The following is a 22,613-nucleotide window of genomic DNA, read 5'->3' as shown; positions in this document are numbered from 1 at the left end:
GCACCACCACAAGTGGAGCCTATTTTAAGGACACTCTGAACCTCTTAAGCTAAGTTTAACTAAAAAATACTAAAGAATGAAAACTTGAAGGAAAATAAGAGCAAAAAGAAACCAATGCTTACAGTGACTATATAAAAGGACTTCATAAAACTTGGAAATCCTCATTCTCATTGCTCAAGAGATCAGAACAGAAAAGTTGTTTTAAGAAAATACAAGAAAGCTTTGATGTTCAGAAGTAAAATATTAAGGAATGCAAGATAATGTCTTTTAGTAATTTGCACAGTTTGTTAAGGTTACATTCACACTTCACTCTGATTTACTCCACTTAAACTACCGTTGGGGTGTGAGGCTGCAGAGTTATATCAAAGTGCTTTTCTTCAAAACTTTAAAACTAGATTTTCTGGTTTTGGAGGTGAAAGTCCAGAAAAATTGTACTGCAGCGTCAACAATTTTTTGGTTGGTCACTTAAGAGAAAAGGTTGCTCCAAAACACCTTTTGCATTAAAAAAAAATAACGGTGTCTTTGCAGATGTGGAAGATGTTCATGTCATTTAAACTAATGCCAGTCTGTCGCATTATGGATGATGGGCTGTGAGCAGTATGCTTCTAAAAAGATGAATGGTTCTGCTCAACTTTAGCTTGGAGCAAAGAGAGGCTATCATTTATGAAAATAAAGGCCTACTGGTCCAACCAGAGGATGGCTCTGACGTAAATGAGCTCAGGCTCAGATAAGAAAATGACAGTGCTGGATTTCAACTGAGAAACACTTTCACTTCTGTCGGGTTCTCAGGGATGGGCAAATAACATTTCAAGAGGATTGTGGAAAGTTATGCAACTTTTAAAGCCTGGATTACCCTTGACAGAGAATCAGCAGGGACAAAACATAAAACAATTTTACAAATTAGCCAATTTATATGTCCAGTCATGTTTGAAGATGTGCATTCTTTTATAAAAGAACACAATGAAAACTCTGCTCCTCCATTAACAAAATGTTTGAACTGAGAAACACAAACATCAAACAGAGTTTGCATTTGTCCTTTTAGCCTTTCTAGCCACCAAATGACATGCATGCTAACATAGATGAACAGTTTAATTTGGTACAAGACTTTAAGTCACACAACTTCATAATTATCAAAAAAATCATAATGCCATGTGTATTTTTAGGTGTTCTGTTCTTTTTATCTGTTTTCAAATCTACATAACCCAATTGGAAAATTGCAGACAATGCAATACAGGACACATTCATTGCTTTTTTTCATTGGGGTCAGAAGGGTTTATGTTTATGCATGAAACTGAATTGGACATTGCATCACACTGTGACTTTGTGTCGTCAAAGACAAAAAACTAATCAGAATATTCTTGTTTTAGTTTACAGAAATTGGAACCAAAAAGCAATAGCAAGGATTTTGTTTTAAAGTAGGACTGATGCACTTCTGATTAAAATAAGTGATACTTTTAAACTTTGTAGACTTTTGAGATCTACAAGCTGATGGAGGGCCCTGCTATAAAAAAAAAAAGATCAGAAAAACTGATGTTCAATGTAGTAAAAGTATCTGACAGGCAAGGAATAAATTCACATTGAATTAACTTCTTGTTCTGATACACAATAATCAAAAACCTTTGGCTCCATTATTGACAAAGGTTTACAAGATTAAGTTAAAACCTAGAACTTTTACATTTCAGTTGCCTTAGATTAGAGTTACAGCAAAGCAAAAGGAAGGGAATCCTGCATGTCACAGATTAATGATTGGGTTATCATCAGTGGTTCCTGAATCTGATTTTATAGAAGAACTTAAACCAGTCAGAAAGATGGTCCAAAAAAAAATGCATCAAAAATAATTTATTTACACAGACCAAAATTTAGTTCTCTTTTAATCCTCGTCTCTCAAATGCATCTCATTTATTTTTTCCTTTAAGTCCATTCTTTGATCAATTTACCCCATCTGTGGTGCCAAGATGAAAACACAAGCCGGGCTCTTCCAAGTGTTCTGGACTTGTGGGATCACCTGGAAGTAATTAGTCACAAAGGGGCTTGCTGAAGTCGCTCAATACTTCTGCCTCACTCATTTAGCTAAAACAGTCAATCAGCTAAAAACTCTCCTCAATGAGGGATGAAAGGCTACTTTTATTTTACAATCAAACCAACAACCTTCTGAGAACACATCAGTTTCTTTTCCTTAAGAGCGTTTCAGCCAAAGTGAAGAGAGGGTTGTTGAAAGGAGGTGCAGATCTTAAAAGCTTCAAGACTTCAACACTTTGAGGTGTTCATCACAGACAATCAGCTTTGTGTGCTGAGTAAAACAGAATACCGACTGTCTTTGCCCCAATTTGGTTTAAATAAACCCAATAAAAAAAAATCCAACAACAGGAATAAAGAGAAAACTGCCTCAGAAGTAGTAAGAGAAAGTAAGCGCGATTCAATGTTCTTTACTGAAATACAGAACGCTCGAGAGGAGTCACTGAACATGATCGAGCCTTTTGCAAGGCACCGTACTTCAAGGAAAAACTTCTCCATCAAAATATGAAACTATTCCACTCAGACTAGTGAGTGGAATCAGACTGTGACTCTGTACATTACTTATTGTGGCAGTAAGAGTAAAAACTGGTCATAAATGTCTTGTAAGCAGCTCAAAGTGACTGTTGGCTACTTTTATGAAAAGAAAAAAGTATTCTTAATCATTTAAATAATAAAATAGTCATTTTAAGATGCAAAAGATGGGAGTGCACCGACTGCAGTTTTCTGGCCGATCGCCAATTACAGATCTTTAAAAAGTCTGACCAGCCAAGTCCTATTTTGGCCTATACCAGTTTTGTTTTTGTCTGAAATATTGCTAAATATAGCAAGAAAGTCATTGAGTTGGTACCAGTGAGGAAGATATTGTTAACTGCAAACAAATAAACATGACCACTAGTCAAACATTTCTCAAGGGAAAGCAGAAGAGGACAGTGGTTGATTTTTAGACCTTTTCTGAGGTGGAGAAGAGTGGGGGATAAGATCATGTTCATATGCAAGTATTGGCCTATCACCAATCCCAGAAATGAGGGAATCATCGCTGATAAACAAATCTGTGAACCTCTACAGATGAAATGCTGGTAAAAACTAAAACTAAAATAACAGAGTTCCTACATGTGATGATGACCAGAAAGGTGCGAAGCAGAAGATCGACCGGCTTCACCCATCTCTCCGACACGTGGGCCAAAACCTGTGGGATGAGGATTTCTGCAGGAACGTAGAACTGCAGGGCGAAAGTGATGAATATGCCGAAACAATACAGGAGTTTTACTGCCTGGTACGTCCTGCAAGCACACAGAAAATCAGCATAAATATTACCACAAAAACCTCAATTTCCTTAAAAATAATGACAAACAAAATGAAAGTTCTTAACTATGATGTGTAGTTTTTATAAACATCACTTGGTCTTTGCTTTCCATTTGAGAGAGATGCTGCTAATTACAATCTTTGAGTTTTCAACCTCATTGAACAGCCAATCTATTCCACTAAAACACAACAGTCACAAAAGCCACTTCAAGGGGCGTCAATCTCCTGCAGCTGTGATGATAGCAACAAGTAATGAGTAAACAAATTCTGTCTGAGACTTCAGTTCCACTTCCGTTACTGCGGGCACGCTGCCATCAGAGGGAACCAGACTGATGGCCAGAAAAATGACACCTTTGTTTCTGAAATGCTGATTATCCAGCTAACTTTATTTATAATTACCGAGGGTTTCTCATTAGCTTTTACGTCGGTCTGTGCTGAACTTTGGGGAAAATAAAAGTTTCAAGTAAAACTTTGTTTTGTACCACAGAAAAAGGTTCAATGTTACCATTACTGCCAGGATAATTTACTCCCCTGGCAAGGTGGAAGGGCTTCACAGGCATCTCTGATCAGAGATCTGTCTAAAGTTAAAATTACACCAGGTTGTCCAAACTGTTGACATATTTCCATCAGCGCTATAGTGCCTAGATATCTAGTCACTAAAAGCAAGTTATCAGGGTTAAACAAGGTCAGCATTCCCAAAGTAAAGACCTACAAAGCAATTTGCGTTATGTGAATGCAAAATGTTTCCTCTCTTAGTCTAAACAAACATTTCATATCATATTAGACTTTGTTAAAAACTGTGGATCGGACCTTTTACTTCAGATAAAAGGAAAAGAGCAGCGCATTCTTTAAGTTCTCTAAACTTTATGTTATCTTACCAGCATTAATGCAAGTTTAAAGTGATGCTGCCGATGTGCTCTCCAAAGCACATGTACCCTATGGTGCCGAGGCTGATGTAGAGGAATGTGACGATGCCCATACCCACATACAAAACCTGGGTGAATTTCTGCGGCTGCTGCATTTTATTTTCCAGAGGGAGGACCTTCCAATGCACAAAGACACAAACAAGGCAGGAAAAGTAAAACGATTGCTCAGCAGGTGAAAACCCAGTGAACATGTTTTTGCAGTCTGCTTATAATCAGTTACTCAAAAAGTCTCTTGTTCTCAGATTGTGATCTTTTGATTTCAGCATCTGGACATTACAGGAAAGCCTAAATTTGCATTGACATTTCAGCAAAAGCCCATGGCTCCATTTCATGGCATTCAACATGTTCAAAAGCATTATATTCATCCCTTCATACTGTGCTGGTGGCAAGTGAAACAAATGAAGGTTTTGTTTTCTTATCCACACCTCCCACAGAGACCTATGTGATCAGCAGGCTTTACAAAGGGAAGATACAAACAACATTTGGGCCTGTGATCTTGTCCTCTAGATATTTTTGCCAGGATCACATCCAATTAAAATCCCAAACAGGGCTTTGGCAGAAGAATCTAACACATGTGGACACACCACATGCCTGTGTATTTGAACAAAACCAGGGTTACTTATAGTCACCATGAACAAAGAAAGTCCAATATGTTTCAACTGTCAGTATTTGGGCATCAGGAAAAATGATTTGGCATTAGGTTCTAGGATTATTTTGTGGTTGGCGCAAGCAGCAACATTTTTCTGTTGCCCTATCCGTGGACCATGTTGTGTGACGCCAGTAGTTCCAGCTTACCCGTGATATTATTCTAAGGACCTACCACTAAAGGAGGTCTGGGAATGGTGCAGTACAGGTCAGGTGTATGGGCCGTTTTTACACAGGAAATAGACAAACGAGCGTACCAAACGGCACCGACCCATACCATACTGCTCAGTGGAAACGAGGCATTAAAGTCTCACCACAGACCTTCAACCTGACTGGCATGTATACTTTAACTAACTCATTTGTTTGGGCTCTTGGTCCCATTGATGATGTTGGGCCGATCTTCATTTGGATAGATCATTTTGTTCTTTTACTCTAGAATACAAGGCAGTTCAAGGTTATTTTCATGGCTGCCAAATCTTCACTTTCAATCACAATATCTGATAAATAAGATTGATCAAATATGTATCGTATTATCAAGTCTTATTTGACAATAATATTTGTTCTTAGGGATTTTTGGAATTATGATCAGACCTCTTCACTTCAGCCCCATCTGGACAATGGAAATGGTTCCAGAAGTCCGGTTGTTCAGGCAACATCTACCTGAATGAACTTAGCGTAAACGCTCCTCACCTTTTTGTAAATTTATTTTAACTACAGTCAGGTGAAAAAGCTGTGCACAATGTGCAATTACTTATATACAGACTGTTGAAGATGGTCAGAAATGTGATGCAACAGTTGAAAGACAAAAGAAATGCTGCTGAACTCAAACGATGACGAAGGAATAACAATCTGGTTTCAAAATGCCACAAAGCACTAAGAAGTGTCTAAAAGTGAATTGTGAGGTTTTAGTTTTTCGGATACAAATAAGCATTTTAAATGATTTTATGGACTGATCAGGAACATCATTATTATTTGTAGTTCTATTGGCATCAAACTGCGATGAATGGTATATTCTGAAACTTTCGATCAGAACCAGCATGACCTTGTTTTGCAATCTGAGCTACAGTCTTGTCTGGACAGCTGTAAACCAGGAAATCCTAACAAAGGCTGCAGTTTTAGAAATGTTCTGACCCAGCTACCTCCACATTACAATCTGGACCCTGTCATTCTCACATTTGATTATATCTTCATGCTTTTAACACATAAACTTTAACACACAATCCCCTTTAACTGTGTATAGAAAAAAGCAGTGTTGTTCACATGTCACTGCTCACAATGTCACTCTGGTTGGTATATTTCTCATCATAAAACAGCACTTTGGAAAAAATCTGATATTTTTTTCCATTTTCTGTGTTCTAAACAGATGGTACTATAGATAAATAATAGATGCAATTGTATTAAATAGTTGAAGCAGATAAAAATTTGAAGAATTTCTCATCATTCTTTGACTGTCATCACGTCTTGGTCACTCACCACGCCGATCCCCTCAAAGGCAAAGATGGCCGTCCCAAAAACAGAGGGTAGTCCTTGGCTCTGCCGACCTTTGGTAGATCAATAGGAAACGTGATGTTCTGTTAGGGTAAAAAAAAAAAAAAAAAAAGAAGAAAAGAAAGATTAATGGTTTACTTCAGGCATGTCCGGACATTTGATATAATTTTTCAAAGGCTTTCTGAAGGTTAATTAGTGATTCATTACGGCCAACTACCATACAACTGTTTCATATCTACCCAAATCAAGTCTGCAGTCAAGGGGTCCTCTCTGCAGATTACCGACAGTCACGTTAAAGTAAGACCTTGTGCAAGGAGGACGCCCCACCTTTTGACAGCTGAACTCATTTGCTGGCTGAAGCCTGCAAATTACCTTTGCTTGTAGCAATTATTTAACACAATTACTCTGCTCTGTTCGCAGCAGCAAAAAAAAAAAAAAAAAAAAGAAAGAAAGAAAAATCTGGATAATATATGAGGAACTCTTATTACTTGTTAAAAAAAGTCAACAGGAGAATTACAGATGATCCTAGTTATTAAACATGTTCTCTGTCAGTGAAAGACAATCTTGCATTGAAAGTAGGGCAGAAAGAAGAATCGTGTTAATAATGATGAACAGATTATTGAAATAATCGTAAACGAACTTAGAAATCAATTAATTGTTAACTGCATCATATATAGACCCCCCCATAAAAAATATTTTGCTGTAATTAAACCAAAACTATAAATTAAACATTTTGCATTTAAGATAAAAAAAAATTATAATAATTTATCTGTAAATATGTTCTACCCAGAACTCCTCAAGTGGTAGTTTCAGCTTCACCTAGTTTAAATTCTGTAAAAATAAAAATCTATTACGCATTTTTTGATATCCAATTATTAATCAGTTAATCAAAGAAAATAAATAAATAACTAGATTAGTTATTTATTAGCCATGCAATGTATCAATTGAGTTTCACAAGTTGATGTAAGAAGTGTTTTTTGCATTTCTGGCAAAAAACTAATACATTTTTAAAAAGAATTGAAGTATTTGTTTGTATCTTAATGTATTTCTAAACTTGCATAAAAATATTTAAGTGAAAAAAATCTGCAGAATGTGTCAATTTCCATTAATTGATCCATTAATTGATTATTAATTGTTAAAATAATCTACAGATTAAATGATAATCAATTACAATTGATCAACAATTATTAGTTACATCCCTAATTTAAAAAATGTTCTCTTTATACAGCAACTCTGATCTAACTTGGGTTAAAACTCCTCAAATGAATGAACATTAATTTATCATTTCATATTGATATCATTAAATACAAAATAAGGAAGGTTCTTCTGTGTAACAAGGACATGTCAACAAATTTGAACTACAAAGCAGTCGAAATGAGCAACTGAGAAAGTAAATGTAAAACTTCTTGTAGTCAGTGTCCTTCAGTTTTGCTGAACTTTGTTGATGCAGATCCAGCTTATGGGTCACATATCTCAGTCCCAAATCTTTGTGAGGTTTCTGATGCAAGAAATTGCTTCGTTTCAAGGCAAGGCCATTCCTCGGCGAACACGGGTACTATATATATCTGCAAAGCACAGAAGCAGGATGATGAAATGGTCGAAGGCCAGGAAACATGTAATCTGGAGACTCTTGTCTTCACTGGTTGTTCTGTTATTCAAAAAAAGCTCAAAATCCAATTGGCTTTGCAACCACAAAGCTGGACAGCGGGGAGAGACGGAAAACTGGGAGTTTATTGTGTTCAGATGGAAAGTTTCATGAACAAAGGTTCAAGCTGAAGTATTGATTCTAATGTAATCACAAAAATATTGATCTTTTTTTCCTATAGGCTAAAAGATGAGTCATATTATCGCACACAGAATACTATTGCATCAGCACCAGCAGAATGAAAAAAATCCACGTTCCCCTACACCGACAAACTTAATGACATTCTCATTGATCTGGATATATCTTGCTGTTTAGGAATCAAGATATTAAATCACTGCAATATTTACTTTGTGGCCGTTTCCCAAAGAAAGTTAGGTTGTTAGGTTTCATTTGAATGAAACTGAAAGCTTTCAGAAAGAGGGAAGTTTTAATTTTGGTTAAATGGTTGATCCAGATTTGATCAGAGAATAGTTTTAAGTAAACAAACATAACATGAGCAGCTGAAAGACGTAAAATAATTATTTTGAGACCTTCAGAATAAGAATGAAAATAAAACTGAACAAAATGTCCTTCAAAGCAGCAATCGATACTTTCCTGCGACTTCACTGAAAAAAAAAAAAAACATTTGCAGACAGAGGATAAAAATTATTAAATTTCTGTGATTAGAGCACATCAGTTTGCCTCATAATGGACTAAAACATTCTTCTCATGATGTGGGAATATTTTCAGACTCTCTAAATTAGCTTAGATTTGAGGGGGTTTTTAAGTCTGGAAAAGTAAAATAATGATTTAATTGATGAGAAAAGCTGAACAGGCATATTTACTCCACAATTGTGTTGCAAATCAGCTTGTGAAATCGCATCTACACAAAACTGCTGGAATTGTTGCCTCATGTTTCTCAGTATGACATTTTCTGATTCTGAGCTTCAGTTTGAAAATAAAGTTTAAATCAGGACACAGTTGATCTAATCATGAAGAGTGAATAAACTATATTCCTGCATGGAATGCCTTTTTATCTAAATATAAATAAATAATAAATTAAAGTTTGTACAAAGGCATTTGCTGAATTTTCCAGATTTCTACAGACTTTACCCTTTTTCAATCATTTTACTTGCATGATCATAAAAGCAAATATATGCTGGAGGTTTAAAGGAAAGGAAAGCTTGTATCCAACAGAAAATAAAGTTTAAAACTCACCTGTTTGCATCAAAGTTTATGCCCATAACCTTTTCTAGATTTTGAGTGTGTGTGGTCAGGGAAAAAAAATGAAAATTTTCAGTTTTGATGCCTTTTATGAAAAAGAAAACATTAAAAAAAAAAAAAATCTAATTTTTAGCATCTGGTCTGCTAACAGCAAAGGGAAAATTGAAAGGAAACAAAACATTTTATTTAAAATAATCATTTGAATTTTCCTTCTATTTGAGCTGAAAGGTCTTTGGGGAAATCATTGTATTAGATATTAATGAGTTTAATCTAGAACTGTTAATTTAAGACTAGTTATTTAAATCTAAACAGACCCAATCAAGACCATTCTGAAGCAGATGGATGGAGGATGTCTGGGTCCTGTGAGTCCTGAAAGGATTTATCTTCCAGCAGAACCTCCACTGATCCTCATCACTCGAGGGAATGCATATACCAGAAACTCAAAATGAGGCCAAGATATGCAAATCCTGGCATCTCCTGACAATCTGCGTTTACAGCGGCGACGGAACTGCACCGCCTGCACAGATGAGTCAGTGTGAGCCTTCTCTGCCACACGGCGTTTCAAACTAAGATTGATTTGTTTGTCTTCCACGTGTGTAAATATAACCCAGAGAGTCAGGTTGCAATAAAGATTACACGAATCAGAACGGGAGATAAAAGATAAATGAGGTGGTTACCATGAAGGAGTAGACGTAGATCAGAATCAGACTCAGGGTCATGACCAGGTTTGCAAGGAGAGATAAGGGAGCCAAGAACTTCAGGTTGGGGGTAAAAACCAGGACGATGAAGAAGGGCAGGAAGAAGAGCATGTAGATCCGGGAGTCGAAACTGGGAACCAGGACATCCGTCTGGTTGGTGTGGTTCACCTGGCAGCTGGAGGTGGTGGCATTGGCAGCTTCCACAACCTGGAAAACAAAACAAAAAGTGATTCAAAAACGAGTCAAAGAAATGCCTTCTATACAAAAAACAAGTCAAAAAACACAACCATGTTAAACCAGGATCAAATAATTGTACTTTTCTCCCAAAGAAATACAGAAAAAAAAAAAACAAAGCCCAAAGAAAAACTACAAAGCCTGAAGAACTATTGATGAATAACGCTTTGGCAGTCCAATCCAAATCCAATCTAAAAATATAAGCTGCATTGTATGTTTTCAAGAATGGTACATCTTTTAGACAATTAGCGAAAGGATGCTACCCTCTAGTGGTGAGAAGATGCACAACAAGAATTAAACACTATGTTTCTTCATCAGAAATGTCAGTTTCTGAAGCGTTTTTCACTAGTTCCCAAAGATTTTAAGGCAAACAAAATGATAAAGCATTGATTTCTAAAGGCTGTTAAAAACAATTCCAGACAGAATCGATTTGTAGTGAAAAGTTCAGAAGTCAAAGGTGAACTCATTTCTGTGACGTCACAGCGACCATATTTCATCACACGCTTTTGAGAAAAGGAGATAAAAAGTTAAGACCTTTGAACAAGATTACTTGATTATATTCATATTTTTCTCAACTGAGTGATAATCCCTTAACAACCAGGATGAAATCTAAATACGTGAGCAGGAAAATGGGCACACATCAAGATGTTTTATAATATTTCCTCCCGATGAGGACAATGTAATGCTTTTTGTTAAAGCTAAAGGGATAAATATTACACAAATGCGTGAGTATTTGTAATTATTATTATTTTATAATGCAAAATCTGAACATTCTTTGTAACCTGAAGAGAAATTCGACCAGCATTTCCTGGGTTTTTCCACTTTGTCCTGCTGTTAAGGCAAAACCAATAGCTGGTACTGACCTTCCAACTTGTATAACCTTTGAATGATAGAATCTGCAAACAGATCCTTTCAAAACTGTGTAAACTTCCATTCTAAGTAAAGGTGTCTTTGTTTGACCTGAGAGAACCCAAAGTTAAGAATCTGAGTAAAGAGATCCAGTTCTGTGTGTCTACATTTCTGCTCTTTCTAATCCAGCAGTCCAAGTGGTTTAATATCAGCAAACAAGGTGACCTGAAATGTCATGCCGACACGGCAAATATTATCCTCAAATATTCTCTAGTGGGATCAGCATGAGAGACAGTTCTGAATGTACAAGCAGGTGTTGTAAGGTGTGTATCTTTGTGAGCGTTCAAGACCTGCTTGATGTTGTCACTAAGGAAAACGAAGTAGACGCAGCAGAAGCCAATCTGAGTGATGATGAGGAACAAGTTCACCGTCCGACTGAGAAACAAGAGACAGAGGAAGAGCACACAGTCAGATGTCAGTTGTTAACAGCCGTTATTTACCAAAGTTTTCACAACTTCAGATGATCTCCGTTTTGCTTGGACTAACTAAATTCCGTTTGTTACATTTGTTTTTCTCTTAAAAAACACAAGGACAATATTTTTTTGTAAAAAACAAAAAAATGCCCCAAGACAAGATTTTGGGGCATTTCCTGCCCCAAAATCTTATCTTGGGGCAGGAAATGAACCCAAGATAAGAATTTGCTGAAACCTATGGAAGACAATAAAAATAATAAACAGTCTAATAAGGTATTCTAATTTTTCTAGTAGCATGAACTTCCACTTATTTTCTGTTTTCAGTAAAAGCAATTATATTTATATCATGTTCAACATTTTATTACAAATTTTTACTTAAATACCATGAAACCATAGTAATTCTCCTGAGGTTTATGCCTAAAAAAGATCATTTTTAATATGCAAATAAACCCTAGATTTTAGAAGGGAATAGAAAAGTGTGTACTTTCATTTCAACATATATCTGCTTATTTCATTTTTTTTTTTATTGCAAATTTTCACTGACTTAGAGTTTCCTGATGAGAAAGTACATTTATTTTTTGTCTAATAGGAACACCTTGCCTGGGATATTTCTGGGTTTGAGTAAAGATATCAACATTGTAGCTGATTGTTTTTCCTCTCACCTTCCCCATCGTGAACGGCTCCTCAGCCATGACACGTTTTCCATCCCATACTGCATCACCTCTCCGTAGGTCATAGATGGCTGGTTCATCCTAGGAAAAACAGCAAATGGAGCAAGAAAGTGAAAACTAAATGTAGAAAATGCTGCTCGGTAGCTGAAAAGTATGGAACAATTGGCAGGAAATGAACCCAATAATGCACCACAGCTTTAAATGAAGGCTTGGAAGGAAACAAACCAAGAAATGGAAACCACTGGACCAATACTTTGTCCACCTACATAAAGGTAAATATTTAATCATACAACACAGTGTTTTGCAACAATATGACCCTTCTGTGTCTGAGAGGAAGTGATGACTCTGCATTAAAGAAAACAGTTTCTATGAACGTAGTTGTTGTGCAATTTTAGACTGATACGGAAGCATTTCCTGTCTTGTTTTTGGACTTCCTAGAAGACCGCCTTCATTCATGCTTCTGATCCAGTTAATCTTCTTTAACCCAAGTGGCGGAGATACAGGAGATCTTTGTATGAACTTAGCAAAGGTTGACAGATGAAGCATGGGCTGCAGCTTGCAAACTAGTGAAGACACAACAACTGCTCACTAACATATAGGACCCACAGGGAGTTAATGGTTCAGCGGCAGGGAATGTTAAAAACACCAGCAGCACAACTCCCAGCTTCTGATTAGTCGAGCTGATTACATACAGTGTATACATGGTGTGTGGGATTTGTCTGGCAGCGCTGACGAAAGTGTGAGAGCACACACGACAAGCTGCCAAAGGGCTCCTGATTACTGAGCAGAAAATAGAGACCTAGTGGAAAGTAATCTGTCTACAGGACCTGGCAAAACACACAATGAGCCACACAGAGAGGAAATTAGGAAATTTAGGTTTCAGTTACAGTGACCAGAAAGTTAAATTAACACAATCTAAACAGACAAAAAAGCTGCACTCTGAGTTGAGCATGGAACCCAAACATCATTTTAAGGTGTGCACATATGTAATTAAGTGGAATCACTTATGGGGTAAAATTAATTGCATTAAATTGTATCTGATCTCCACCCTCCTGTGCAAAACCAGACAAGCAAATGTTTACCATTACCCCATTTTAAACGGCAGTATTTGACTTTTAACCTGCGGCTGAAATATATTTTTTACTTACTTTGCACTGAGGTGGTGGGAACATTTCACCAGGAGCTTCATGCAATGGACTGCGATGATTCCCATAACCAGGAGACTGACTGGTCCAAGCTGGAAACAAGAAAACAGAGCTAGATAAAAAATAGTAACAACCAGGGTTTCTGCAGGTTTCACCAATTCAAATTTAAGACCACTATTAAAAGAATTCAAGATCTACATCTCCACAGAAACGTTTAAACATTGCTGATAGATTTACACTTATCCATGATAGATGCAAAAAAGTTAACTACGGTACCTAGCTAGCTTTTTCTAGCTATCTAGAAAGGGTATGTTAGCAGTGAGTTAGCCGTAGCCTCAACTGTCTGGAGTCACAGAAACTTTTGACTGACAGAAAAGTCCAGTGAGAAAAAAAATACACAGAATGCACAAGATTAAATAGTTCTGTCAAAACAAAATTTAGAACCAATGATAGATCCTTGCTGCAAGTTAATTGATACTTAACTGTATCACAAACTGTAAACACAAACTTAAATGTATAGATCTAAAATCTAAACAAAACTTAACATTAAGCAAAGCCTATGTGGAAACCATTCAGTATTTCAAAAGCTCATGTTCTCAGGATGCAGACAGGAATTTAACAGACTTGAAATGTGGAGCGCTTGAAATATGATCAGTCCTTTTCAGCCTCGTCTCATCTTCAACAAAGCCAGAGCATGAGAAGTTTAGGCGTGGTTTATTTGAACAAATAAGCCACTTTCACACACTACTGTGTTTAAGAGCATATAAATGAGATGTTTGAAGGGTAGAGTCAATTTGCTCTGGGAACTTAACTCCACTTCCTAATAAAGAAACTTAGTTCAACGTTTTATGTGACTGAACAAGTTTGACTTGTTAAAAACAATTGTAGGAAAAGAGAAAAAGAGCTGCAATATTTTTCCTAGGAGCCAGAGTTTTGTAGCAGGCATACAATTCTTCATTAGCACAGGACAGATTAGGAGTATCTGTGCATTAGTTTTTTTTCTGAGGCATTGTGACAGTGATGTTTCAGGATCCTATAAAAATAGCTCATAGAGCACATGAAAAATGTGTTATTTACATTCTGACAACCAAAACAGAAAAAGTTAATGGATAAAATAATACAGTTACCATTTACCCATACTATAACAGTTTATGTGACCAAACACATCATATACAGTTTAATGACTACTGACAAATGAAGACAATAAGACTCTTCTTTCTTGACTCTCTTGTTTCTGTTAAAAAGCAGGACATACATCAAGAACATTTTGTCCTCAGAAATAACATGCTTGAAGCACAACAAAAGTCTGTATAATACCAGTCTCTAACAATTTGTACAAAAATACATAAATGAATGCAAGGACTGGTACTTAACTCCCAACAATGAAGAGATGATGTTCGAATTTAATTTCTGCAAATTAAAACTAGATTCTGTGTTGAACTTAGAGATTATATTTTAAAGAGAAAATGAATCCCCTCTTTCACAACAGTATGAAGTTTCTGTAAGATTATTAGAAATTTAATAGCTTAAAAAACAGAGATGTTGGTATTTTTATAGTTTATTGAGCAAACCATGAATCAATTGAAAAATAAACTTGCCACCAGTTTGACCTTATAAGAACAAAACTAAAAACTGTTGTCTTGATTATCTTGATGTATGGTGTGACTTTCATATTCTTCAGAACAACATGCAAATAGATTTCTCTTTACTTGTTGCACAAGCAAGATTTCCTATTATATAGACCACAATTTGCAACTTGTAGATGTTTTGTTTTGATACCAGGTGCCTCTGAAAGTCTGAAAAGTGTCGCTGCTGCATCTCTGTCTTTCATCCAGCTGAAAGGAACGTAAGCAGAATCTAATTTTTAAAGGCCCAGCCTCTGGTTTTACCTCGAACGATTGGACAATAGCATCTTTGTGCTTACCACCAGTCCGGCGTTTTTCACAGCCAGAGGCAGCCCCAGCAGACCAGTACCGATGTTCCCCTTCAGAAGATGGATCAGAGTCTGACAGAAACTGAAAAATGGCAAAAAAAAAACAAACAAAAAAAAAAACTGTTTCGAAGCTGTTCTGAGTGGCAGTTCTGTTTGAATGTATTTCACTCACGAGGTTCCTGTTCTTCCCCCGATCCGCTCATAGTTCCGCTGGGGTCTGGATGGCCCAGGAGACGGACACAGAGAGTCCGTTTCTGATGGGTTTTGATCAGAAAAGAGAGAACCTGTCACATGAAGGGAACAAGTGATGAGAAGGACATTTACAGCTCTGGAAAATAAATATTGAAATGTTTGTCAACTTTATACTCGTATAGTTATGTGTAAAGTCAACAGCACGTAACACTATGATATTTTTCTTATTCTATTCTTAAATTACTCCCTTTTGAATGTAAATCACACAATTTGTGTTAAGTGTGTAAAGCTAGAAAATAAGGTCTGTGTAAACATTTCCATCTGCTCATAATGGGAATGAAAGTTATTAGTTTCAGACTTTTCATTTATTGTTTTTATGACTAATTGATAACATACATCAATCAATTTTAGTGAATTCTAAATACAGAAATTACAAGCACAAAATTAAATCTATTAGTTGCTGAAATGTTGCAAAGCAAGTTGATCTATTATTCCAACAGACATTCATGACAATGATGGGCAGTATGTAAACTTTTTCACTAACTTTACTTAATGTTAAACAGAATTATATTCCATGTTTCTTCACATCCAGCTGCACCAAGGTCTTGCTTGCAGCATGAGCAGGTTCACCACAAACAACTCTTTCATATTAGAGAAGTCATGTGTCAAATCTATTTACAGGAAATAATCCATTCTATTTAGGGTTCACAAGACATCCCACATGAACGTTTCAATTCAAAACTAAAGATACTTTGAGACACTGGACATGCAGAGGGAAGGAAATACAGATGCATTCATTCTGCTGAAAGTTTATCACCTCATTTGTTTGATATCAAGTGTGCACTGAGGTCAGTGCTCATAAAAAATAGATAAACTGAAACCTCATGACTTTGTCAGAAACCAGTTTAATGCAGAGATTCCAGTCCTTTTGGAGGGCAGCTGACTCTAATGAACAAGAAACAGAAGACTTTTTTTGGTCGTGCTGAAAACGAACAACGACAAGAAGCTCTGCAGCTGCAGACGGATGCATGCATGCTTACATATTTTCAATAAAAACACCAAACGGGTCACCATAGCAGCAGCTAGACTCCAGAAAATCAGCACAGTTCATTAGCTACATTGGAACAAAGTATGCGTCATCACAGTGTGAAGACGGACTTTAAAATGAAAGGGAAGCCCATCTTTAAAACATCCAAAGATTCAGAAACCTTTTTATTAAGACAGCAACGTTGATACTCATGACTCTGGCACAACAAGAATAGTCAGTGGTTTGAAATTAGTAAATTAAGTTTACTGCCTAACAAAAGGTGGTGTATAAAATTTGCGTCAAGATCAAAAGTTGCATTTTTTCTGGAAAAGTTTGGAGCTAAATTAATATAGAATGAAAAAAAGGCACCCTACTAAAAACATTTAAGGCCCAACTTCGCTATCAAACTGTTGTCTCATGTAACTCACGCCAGAACAGCAAAGTAAGATATATTTCACTGAGAGATTTAATCTACAACACTGACCAGATGCTGAGTCTTTAATCATTAATAAACATGCAAACCTGAAATTCTTATTGGTAAAGACAAGCTAAAATTCTGAAAGTTTGTATTCATCACATTGGAGCATTAAAAAGCGTATTTAATATAAAAAATGTTAAGTGATGGGGAAGGCTAATAACTAAACTGTTCAACAGACATTCACCAACACCCTCCACACGATGCTAAACCACAAAATGCCATTGCTAAAGAAGGTGTCTGTTCTCAAAGTGCTGTGTCACAGAATATTCAAGAAACTTTAAGTGGAAGAAAAAAGTATGGTAAAATGGGTGAGCGACATGGACTTAGAATTTGATCCCGATATTTTATGGTAGCATAGTATGCTAAAAACTTTAGTTTCTTAAATAAATTATCTTATAGAATATATTATAATTCACTGAGATACACAAGTAATAATGAAACAAATGTTTGTGACCTCCTGCCAAAGAAGACACAAGCCATCAGACCAATCTCATAAATGAAATGAAAGCTGCGTTGATGATTTGATGAGATTGCATGTAATCTGTCTGCGACCAAGTTCATTCTGTCTCACACTGCAACAACAAAAAGAATATTTTACCTTCCAAGTTTTATGATATTGATTACATATTTCCTACCCTCTGTTCTGCCATCCACGTCGCTGGATGCCATCATGGTGGGTCGGGTGGCGCTCGCGGGTGCACAGGTGTCTTTTCTCCCAGCCTCACAGATCCCGATGCAGCAAAGATAAACGGCTCAGCATCGACAGCTTCTAACTGTGAAAAAAAATGCTGTGCTGTTAGATGCAGCAACTCCAGGAAACCACGAATGAGTTCCAGCACAAAGGCAGATTGTAAAAAATGTTGCATTAATAACTGCAGCTTAGATGGGATGCAATAACAGTGGAAAAAATATAAAAGTCCTACTTTCTGACAAGTTTCTGACAATTTGCTGACTTCTTCCTGTCTAGGTCTGTCACCATAAACATTAAATTAAAACAATTAATCGCACGAAAAATTAAAACTATCGACCTCATCTTAATTATCGGCTTTATCGTCTCTTCCGGCCTTTTTCTCCTTCTGTTGATGACACTGCATGACAAAAAAGGCTCAACGCCATCGCTCTCCACTGACGTCTTCCTTCCTCTTTTCCTTAGTATAATGCCCAGCGCACACTACACCATCTTAGAGTTGCCATTTTCAAAACCTGAGCGATCACACATTAGCCGACAGAAAAACTAGGTATAAAGGTTCGATCGGGTTCGATCCTGCCAGGTAGTGTCCAACAATGGGCACAAAATAATGGCAACAAGTTCAGTTAACTAATTTTAAAACCAGGCATTAATCAATGCTTTTCTACAATCTACCTGCAATGCATGTGGCTAGCGTCAGTCCTGACTGAATGAAAATCATCATAACGTCACGTTAACGAAGAACAGCCGAAAAGTTACCGTGTTTATCAACTGTGGTAACAATTTCGCTCCAACTCCTCCCCTCGTCATTTCTGTATTCTTTGCACAAAGCATTTTATAAACATTAATGTTGTTTACACATATCATCTCCGAAGTCCGGACTTCGGGTTGCGCCGTGTCAGCTGTTTGGGATTCCCCTCTGCAATTTCCCCTCAGAAAGCACGGAGGAGAATCCGATCTTTCTGATTGGCTACCTGTCACATTCAACAGGCTGCGTTAACAGTCCCAGTGGGGAAAACCCCTGATTTAGATCGGAGCGGCCACGACGATCTACGTAACACACCACACACTATGATCGGTTACGAAATCGCAAGAGAATCTTAGAACGACCAACATTCTCAGATTGTCGTAAGAGGAAAAAAAAAAAATAAATAAATAAAAAATAAATCGAGTAGAGTTGCAGGACACCGGCCCTCGAGGACCAGGAGTGCCCACCTCTGGTATACAGACTTCAAAATCTGCACTCTTTTGGTTGAATGCAGTATTTATTTCCACTTTGGCTTCATGTTGTTTAGTTTTTATTCAAGTGCGTTTTATGTAAATGGAGATTGAGAATCCATTTCATTTTTGTATTTGGTTGTTTTGTTTATCAGTTCCAGTGTTAAGTGTTCTTTTGAAAATAATGTGCATCTCTCTTTGGCTGGAAATCGCATGCATTACTACGTCATTTCCATTAAATCAGCGTACAAAGGTCTTCAAACAATATTATCGTTTATCGCAATAATTTTTGAGACAATTAATCGCTCAGAAAAATTTGTTATCGTGACAGGCCTATTCCTGTCAGAATTGAACATGTAAACAGAACGTGAGCATGGTCCTCACATGCTTCTTTATGCCAGAACTGTTGTTGTCAGAATGCTGAGCTAAGCACCTGACCTAACCATGATGGTCTATATTTAAATGTTTCTGTGGAGAAAAAAACTTGATGACTGAACAGAATGTGTCTGGAACAGAACAGACTCAATATATGTAAACAAAACATGATTAAAAGGAGAAAAACACTTGCACAGTAAATTATAACCTTTCACTATTTTTCCTGATGCCGACAAAAACAGTGAAATGCTAAGGAAGTATTGATCTCTGTAAATGTAATGCAAATTGACAAAGAAGTGCTTTAAAAATTCCACTGTTGTACTAAATTTTAATTATTTTTTTTATATGCAGGTAAAATCAAAATAACCTGCACTTTTTCAGTTATCAAAGCACAATGAAAATATAAATATTCTGTGTGTTTTAGTAGATTTTATGCTAAACTTTATTTTTTCTTTTTGAATGGAAACAAAGCTTGCACCTGTTCAAGCAGGTCTAATATTTCTCACATTTTGGCCCAAATAGCAATAAAAAATACCCTCCAACCAGGCACCAATTGCATTGAACTTTATCTGATTCACTGAAATAGAGCGCTAATCTCTAAGTGCCTCTCCCATCTTTAAGGCTCCTGCAGTCACTATCAGGGAGCATCCAGGCCAAATAAACCCAGATGTTATGCAAGACGAGCACAATGGAAGGAAATTCAAACAGATCCCGTTTGGCATCTGCTGTGTAATTAAACAGGACTTTGTTTGAAGATTTTGCTGTGCACCTGTCTGTTAATAGCTGCAAAAGAGACAAAAGTCAAAAGGTTTAGGAAACAACCTGTTTGCATGTTTAGTGAGCAGAGCCGTTAAGAAATCAGGAACAAACAGGAATTTTTAAACCACAACTTCCTGTGTAACAAAACAGTATTTTCTAAGCTAAAGTCTAACGCAGCAATTATTAAGTGCAACTATACTGCAACTTTTACATGCATCCCTTCTCCAACACGCACATTAAATTAATGACTGGTTAAAAGAGGTGAAGAACATACTGGTGAAGGAATTCAGCCATTATTCAGTTGTGCTGGAAATGAGATGCAGCTAAAGTTGTAGCTGTCGAGGACCCTGGTGTGGTGAGTCTGTGTGTGCATTACAGAATGTATAAAAACAATCCTGTGTGAAAGAAAAATAAAATTAAAAATTTCAGGGAGATGGAAATGCAGAGGTTAAAACCTTTTTTTTTATTATTATTTTTAAATGATTTTACTAATTTTAGAAGATTCCAAAACCCAGGTTACAGGGAAAACACCATCAGATCATTAGTGAATGATAAAACAAATCTATTTCTTGTCTTCTATCTATGTAGGCATTTCTCTTTAAAAACAATATACCAAAATTTTAAAGAAGTAGCAGTTTCAAACCCCTACAATATTGATTGTTCCTGATTGCAATAAGAATTTTATTTCTTGCTTACAAGAGCTAAATTTGTAAAATCTTGTAGGCTTTTCTGATTGCAAAAAGCAGTGGATTAAGTGGAAACTAAAAGAAGTGGTGGCAGAATCATGCTGTGTGGAGGCCATCCATTACTCCTGTAAGGCAATGTTTGAAAAACTATATTTGGGAAGTTAAACCCAGTCTGCTACCTAGCAGACTACTTATCCTACATTTATGGTAAGAATGAAAATAAAAATGACTAAATGATATACAAAACATTATAAAACAATTATAAAATTGATGAAATGACATCTATTTTAGAAATAGGAATTGCTGTTTTTATTTTATAATATAAACAGCAATTCAAAATGTCCAATCATGTTGGACTTTTTGATTCTCATGTTGTTTAATGTTTTTCATGAGATAGTCTTATTTTTATTGAAGACCATCCTGCTTTCAGAAAGTCACGTCGTATCATGACTAAGCACGTACCTTGCGCAGATAGATGTGTGCATTAATCCAGGCAACAAGGGTGAAAACACTGATCTTTGCAGTCACATGTCCCAACATAAAAAGAGAAACTATACCTCACTCTTAAAACAGATAACTCCCCGTCAAATTAAGGTGTGGCCAAAGCACAACAACTTTGTTCAATTGTAAGACTTAATTTTCAGTCGGAAGCATTTTCCAGTGAGAGTCGTTCTCCTTTCATGAGAGTAAGCAGACATACAAGCTGAAGACCGTACGCAGATTAACACCGTAATCCTATCAATATTACCGGTAATCTTTGGCCAGGAAGACGTGCAGGTTGTCAAAGCGGACATCAAGCTGATAACCAGGAAAATTATCAGGTGAATCAAATTATGAGACAACGAACTGCCCCGGGCTAAAGGTACCGGGATAATACGAAGCTAGGACGTCTCCAGGGTGGGATGTGCACTTAAACATAAGATACACTGAATTATCAGCTTCAGATAGTCATTTAATAAAACATCAAGAAGGTAGAGTAAAGGCGGACTAAACTGGTGTGCCGCAACCAAATCGTGTTAGCCAACATTAGCTGAAGGTTTCGATGCCATCTTTGTGTTCGTAAACAGCAGCTCCGGTCATCATAATACACCAGCATACCTTAATGATATATCTCGGCCTCCGTCCCTCTGCTGTCCTGCTTCAACCTTTATCTGGATGACCTGACCGCAGGAGGTCCTACGCTCTATTGAAAGAGAGCGCTGGCCGAGGTGCTGCACACAGATTGAGAATTTAATTCGATTTTTTCAGCAAACAGCGGTGAAGTCACATGACCCGAGCCCCGGGCCGACGCAACCAATTACGTTCGACGTTCCTTTGCTATAGAGTCGGAAACCTCTCCAGTAAAATAAAGACTGTTTTTTATCAGTCATGTATGTGAGGGAAACGAAAAATATACCTATAATATTAGCAGATTTGGGCACAACTAGCTAAATAAATAAATGTTCCAGAGTTTGCACTGCATTCCTTTTTTGTTTGGTTGGTTTTTGCAAAGTATATGATTTCGATTAAAGAAAAAGACTGCTTTTTAATATGCAAAGCAACAAGAAGTTCCTCTCTCGACCGCTGAAGAGAGGGAGAACCGGGTACAGCGGAATAATAATAATAATAATAATAATAATAATAATAATAATAATAATAATAATAATAATAATAATAATAATAATAATAATAATAATAATAATAATAATAATAATAATAATAATAATAATAATAAATAGTTTTTAATTTATTGCAATGTCATTTAAAAAAGCTTTTATTTTGAAAAACAAAATCGGTTCGGATCAGCGACACAGAGAGACACGATTAGGATGATATGGTCAGAGAGAATTTAAAAACAATTTTTGGGCGAACCATTAACCCAAAGTGCCTAAAAGAGATACTAGTTTAATACCATGATACAAGCTTTTACGATTTTGGTCAGAAATGTTGAACAAATATTTATTTATATTACGTAGCTAGATG

At 36.5% G+C, this 22,613-nt stretch overlaps 1 protein-coding gene across 1 annotated transcript in view; it reads right to left on the bottom strand.

The window, feature by feature from the left end:
- The window catches only part of LOC122836574 (proton-coupled amino acid transporter 1-like), a 39,354-nt gene extending 17,458 nt beyond the window's left edge, over nt 1–21,896 (bottom strand). The window contains 12 exon segments of the mRNA XM_044126193.1: nt 3,127–3,296; nt 4,197–4,360; nt 6,363–6,403; nt 6,406–6,460; nt 9,903–10,130; nt 11,357–11,441; nt 12,142–12,231; nt 13,299–13,387; nt 15,220–15,310; nt 15,401–15,512; nt 17,561–17,698; nt 21,750–21,896. Of these exon segments, the coding sequence (XP_043982128.1) occupies nt 3,127–3,296; nt 4,197–4,360; nt 6,363–6,403; nt 6,406–6,460; nt 9,903–10,130; nt 11,357–11,441; nt 12,142–12,231; nt 13,299–13,387; nt 15,220–15,310; nt 15,401–15,512; nt 17,561–17,597 (1,162 nt within the window). The 5' untranslated portion in view covers nt 17,598–17,698; nt 21,750–21,896.
- Nucleotides 21,897–22,613: the final 717 nt, after the last annotated feature.

Source organism: Gambusia affinis, linkage group LG09, assembly GCF_019740435.1.
Source record: "Gambusia affinis linkage group LG09, SWU_Gaff_1.0, whole genome shotgun sequence".
Classification (NCBI taxonomy): Eukaryota; Metazoa; Chordata; class Actinopteri; order Cyprinodontiformes; family Poeciliidae; genus Gambusia; species Gambusia affinis.
This window is presented reverse-complemented; position numbering and strand designations above follow the sequence as displayed.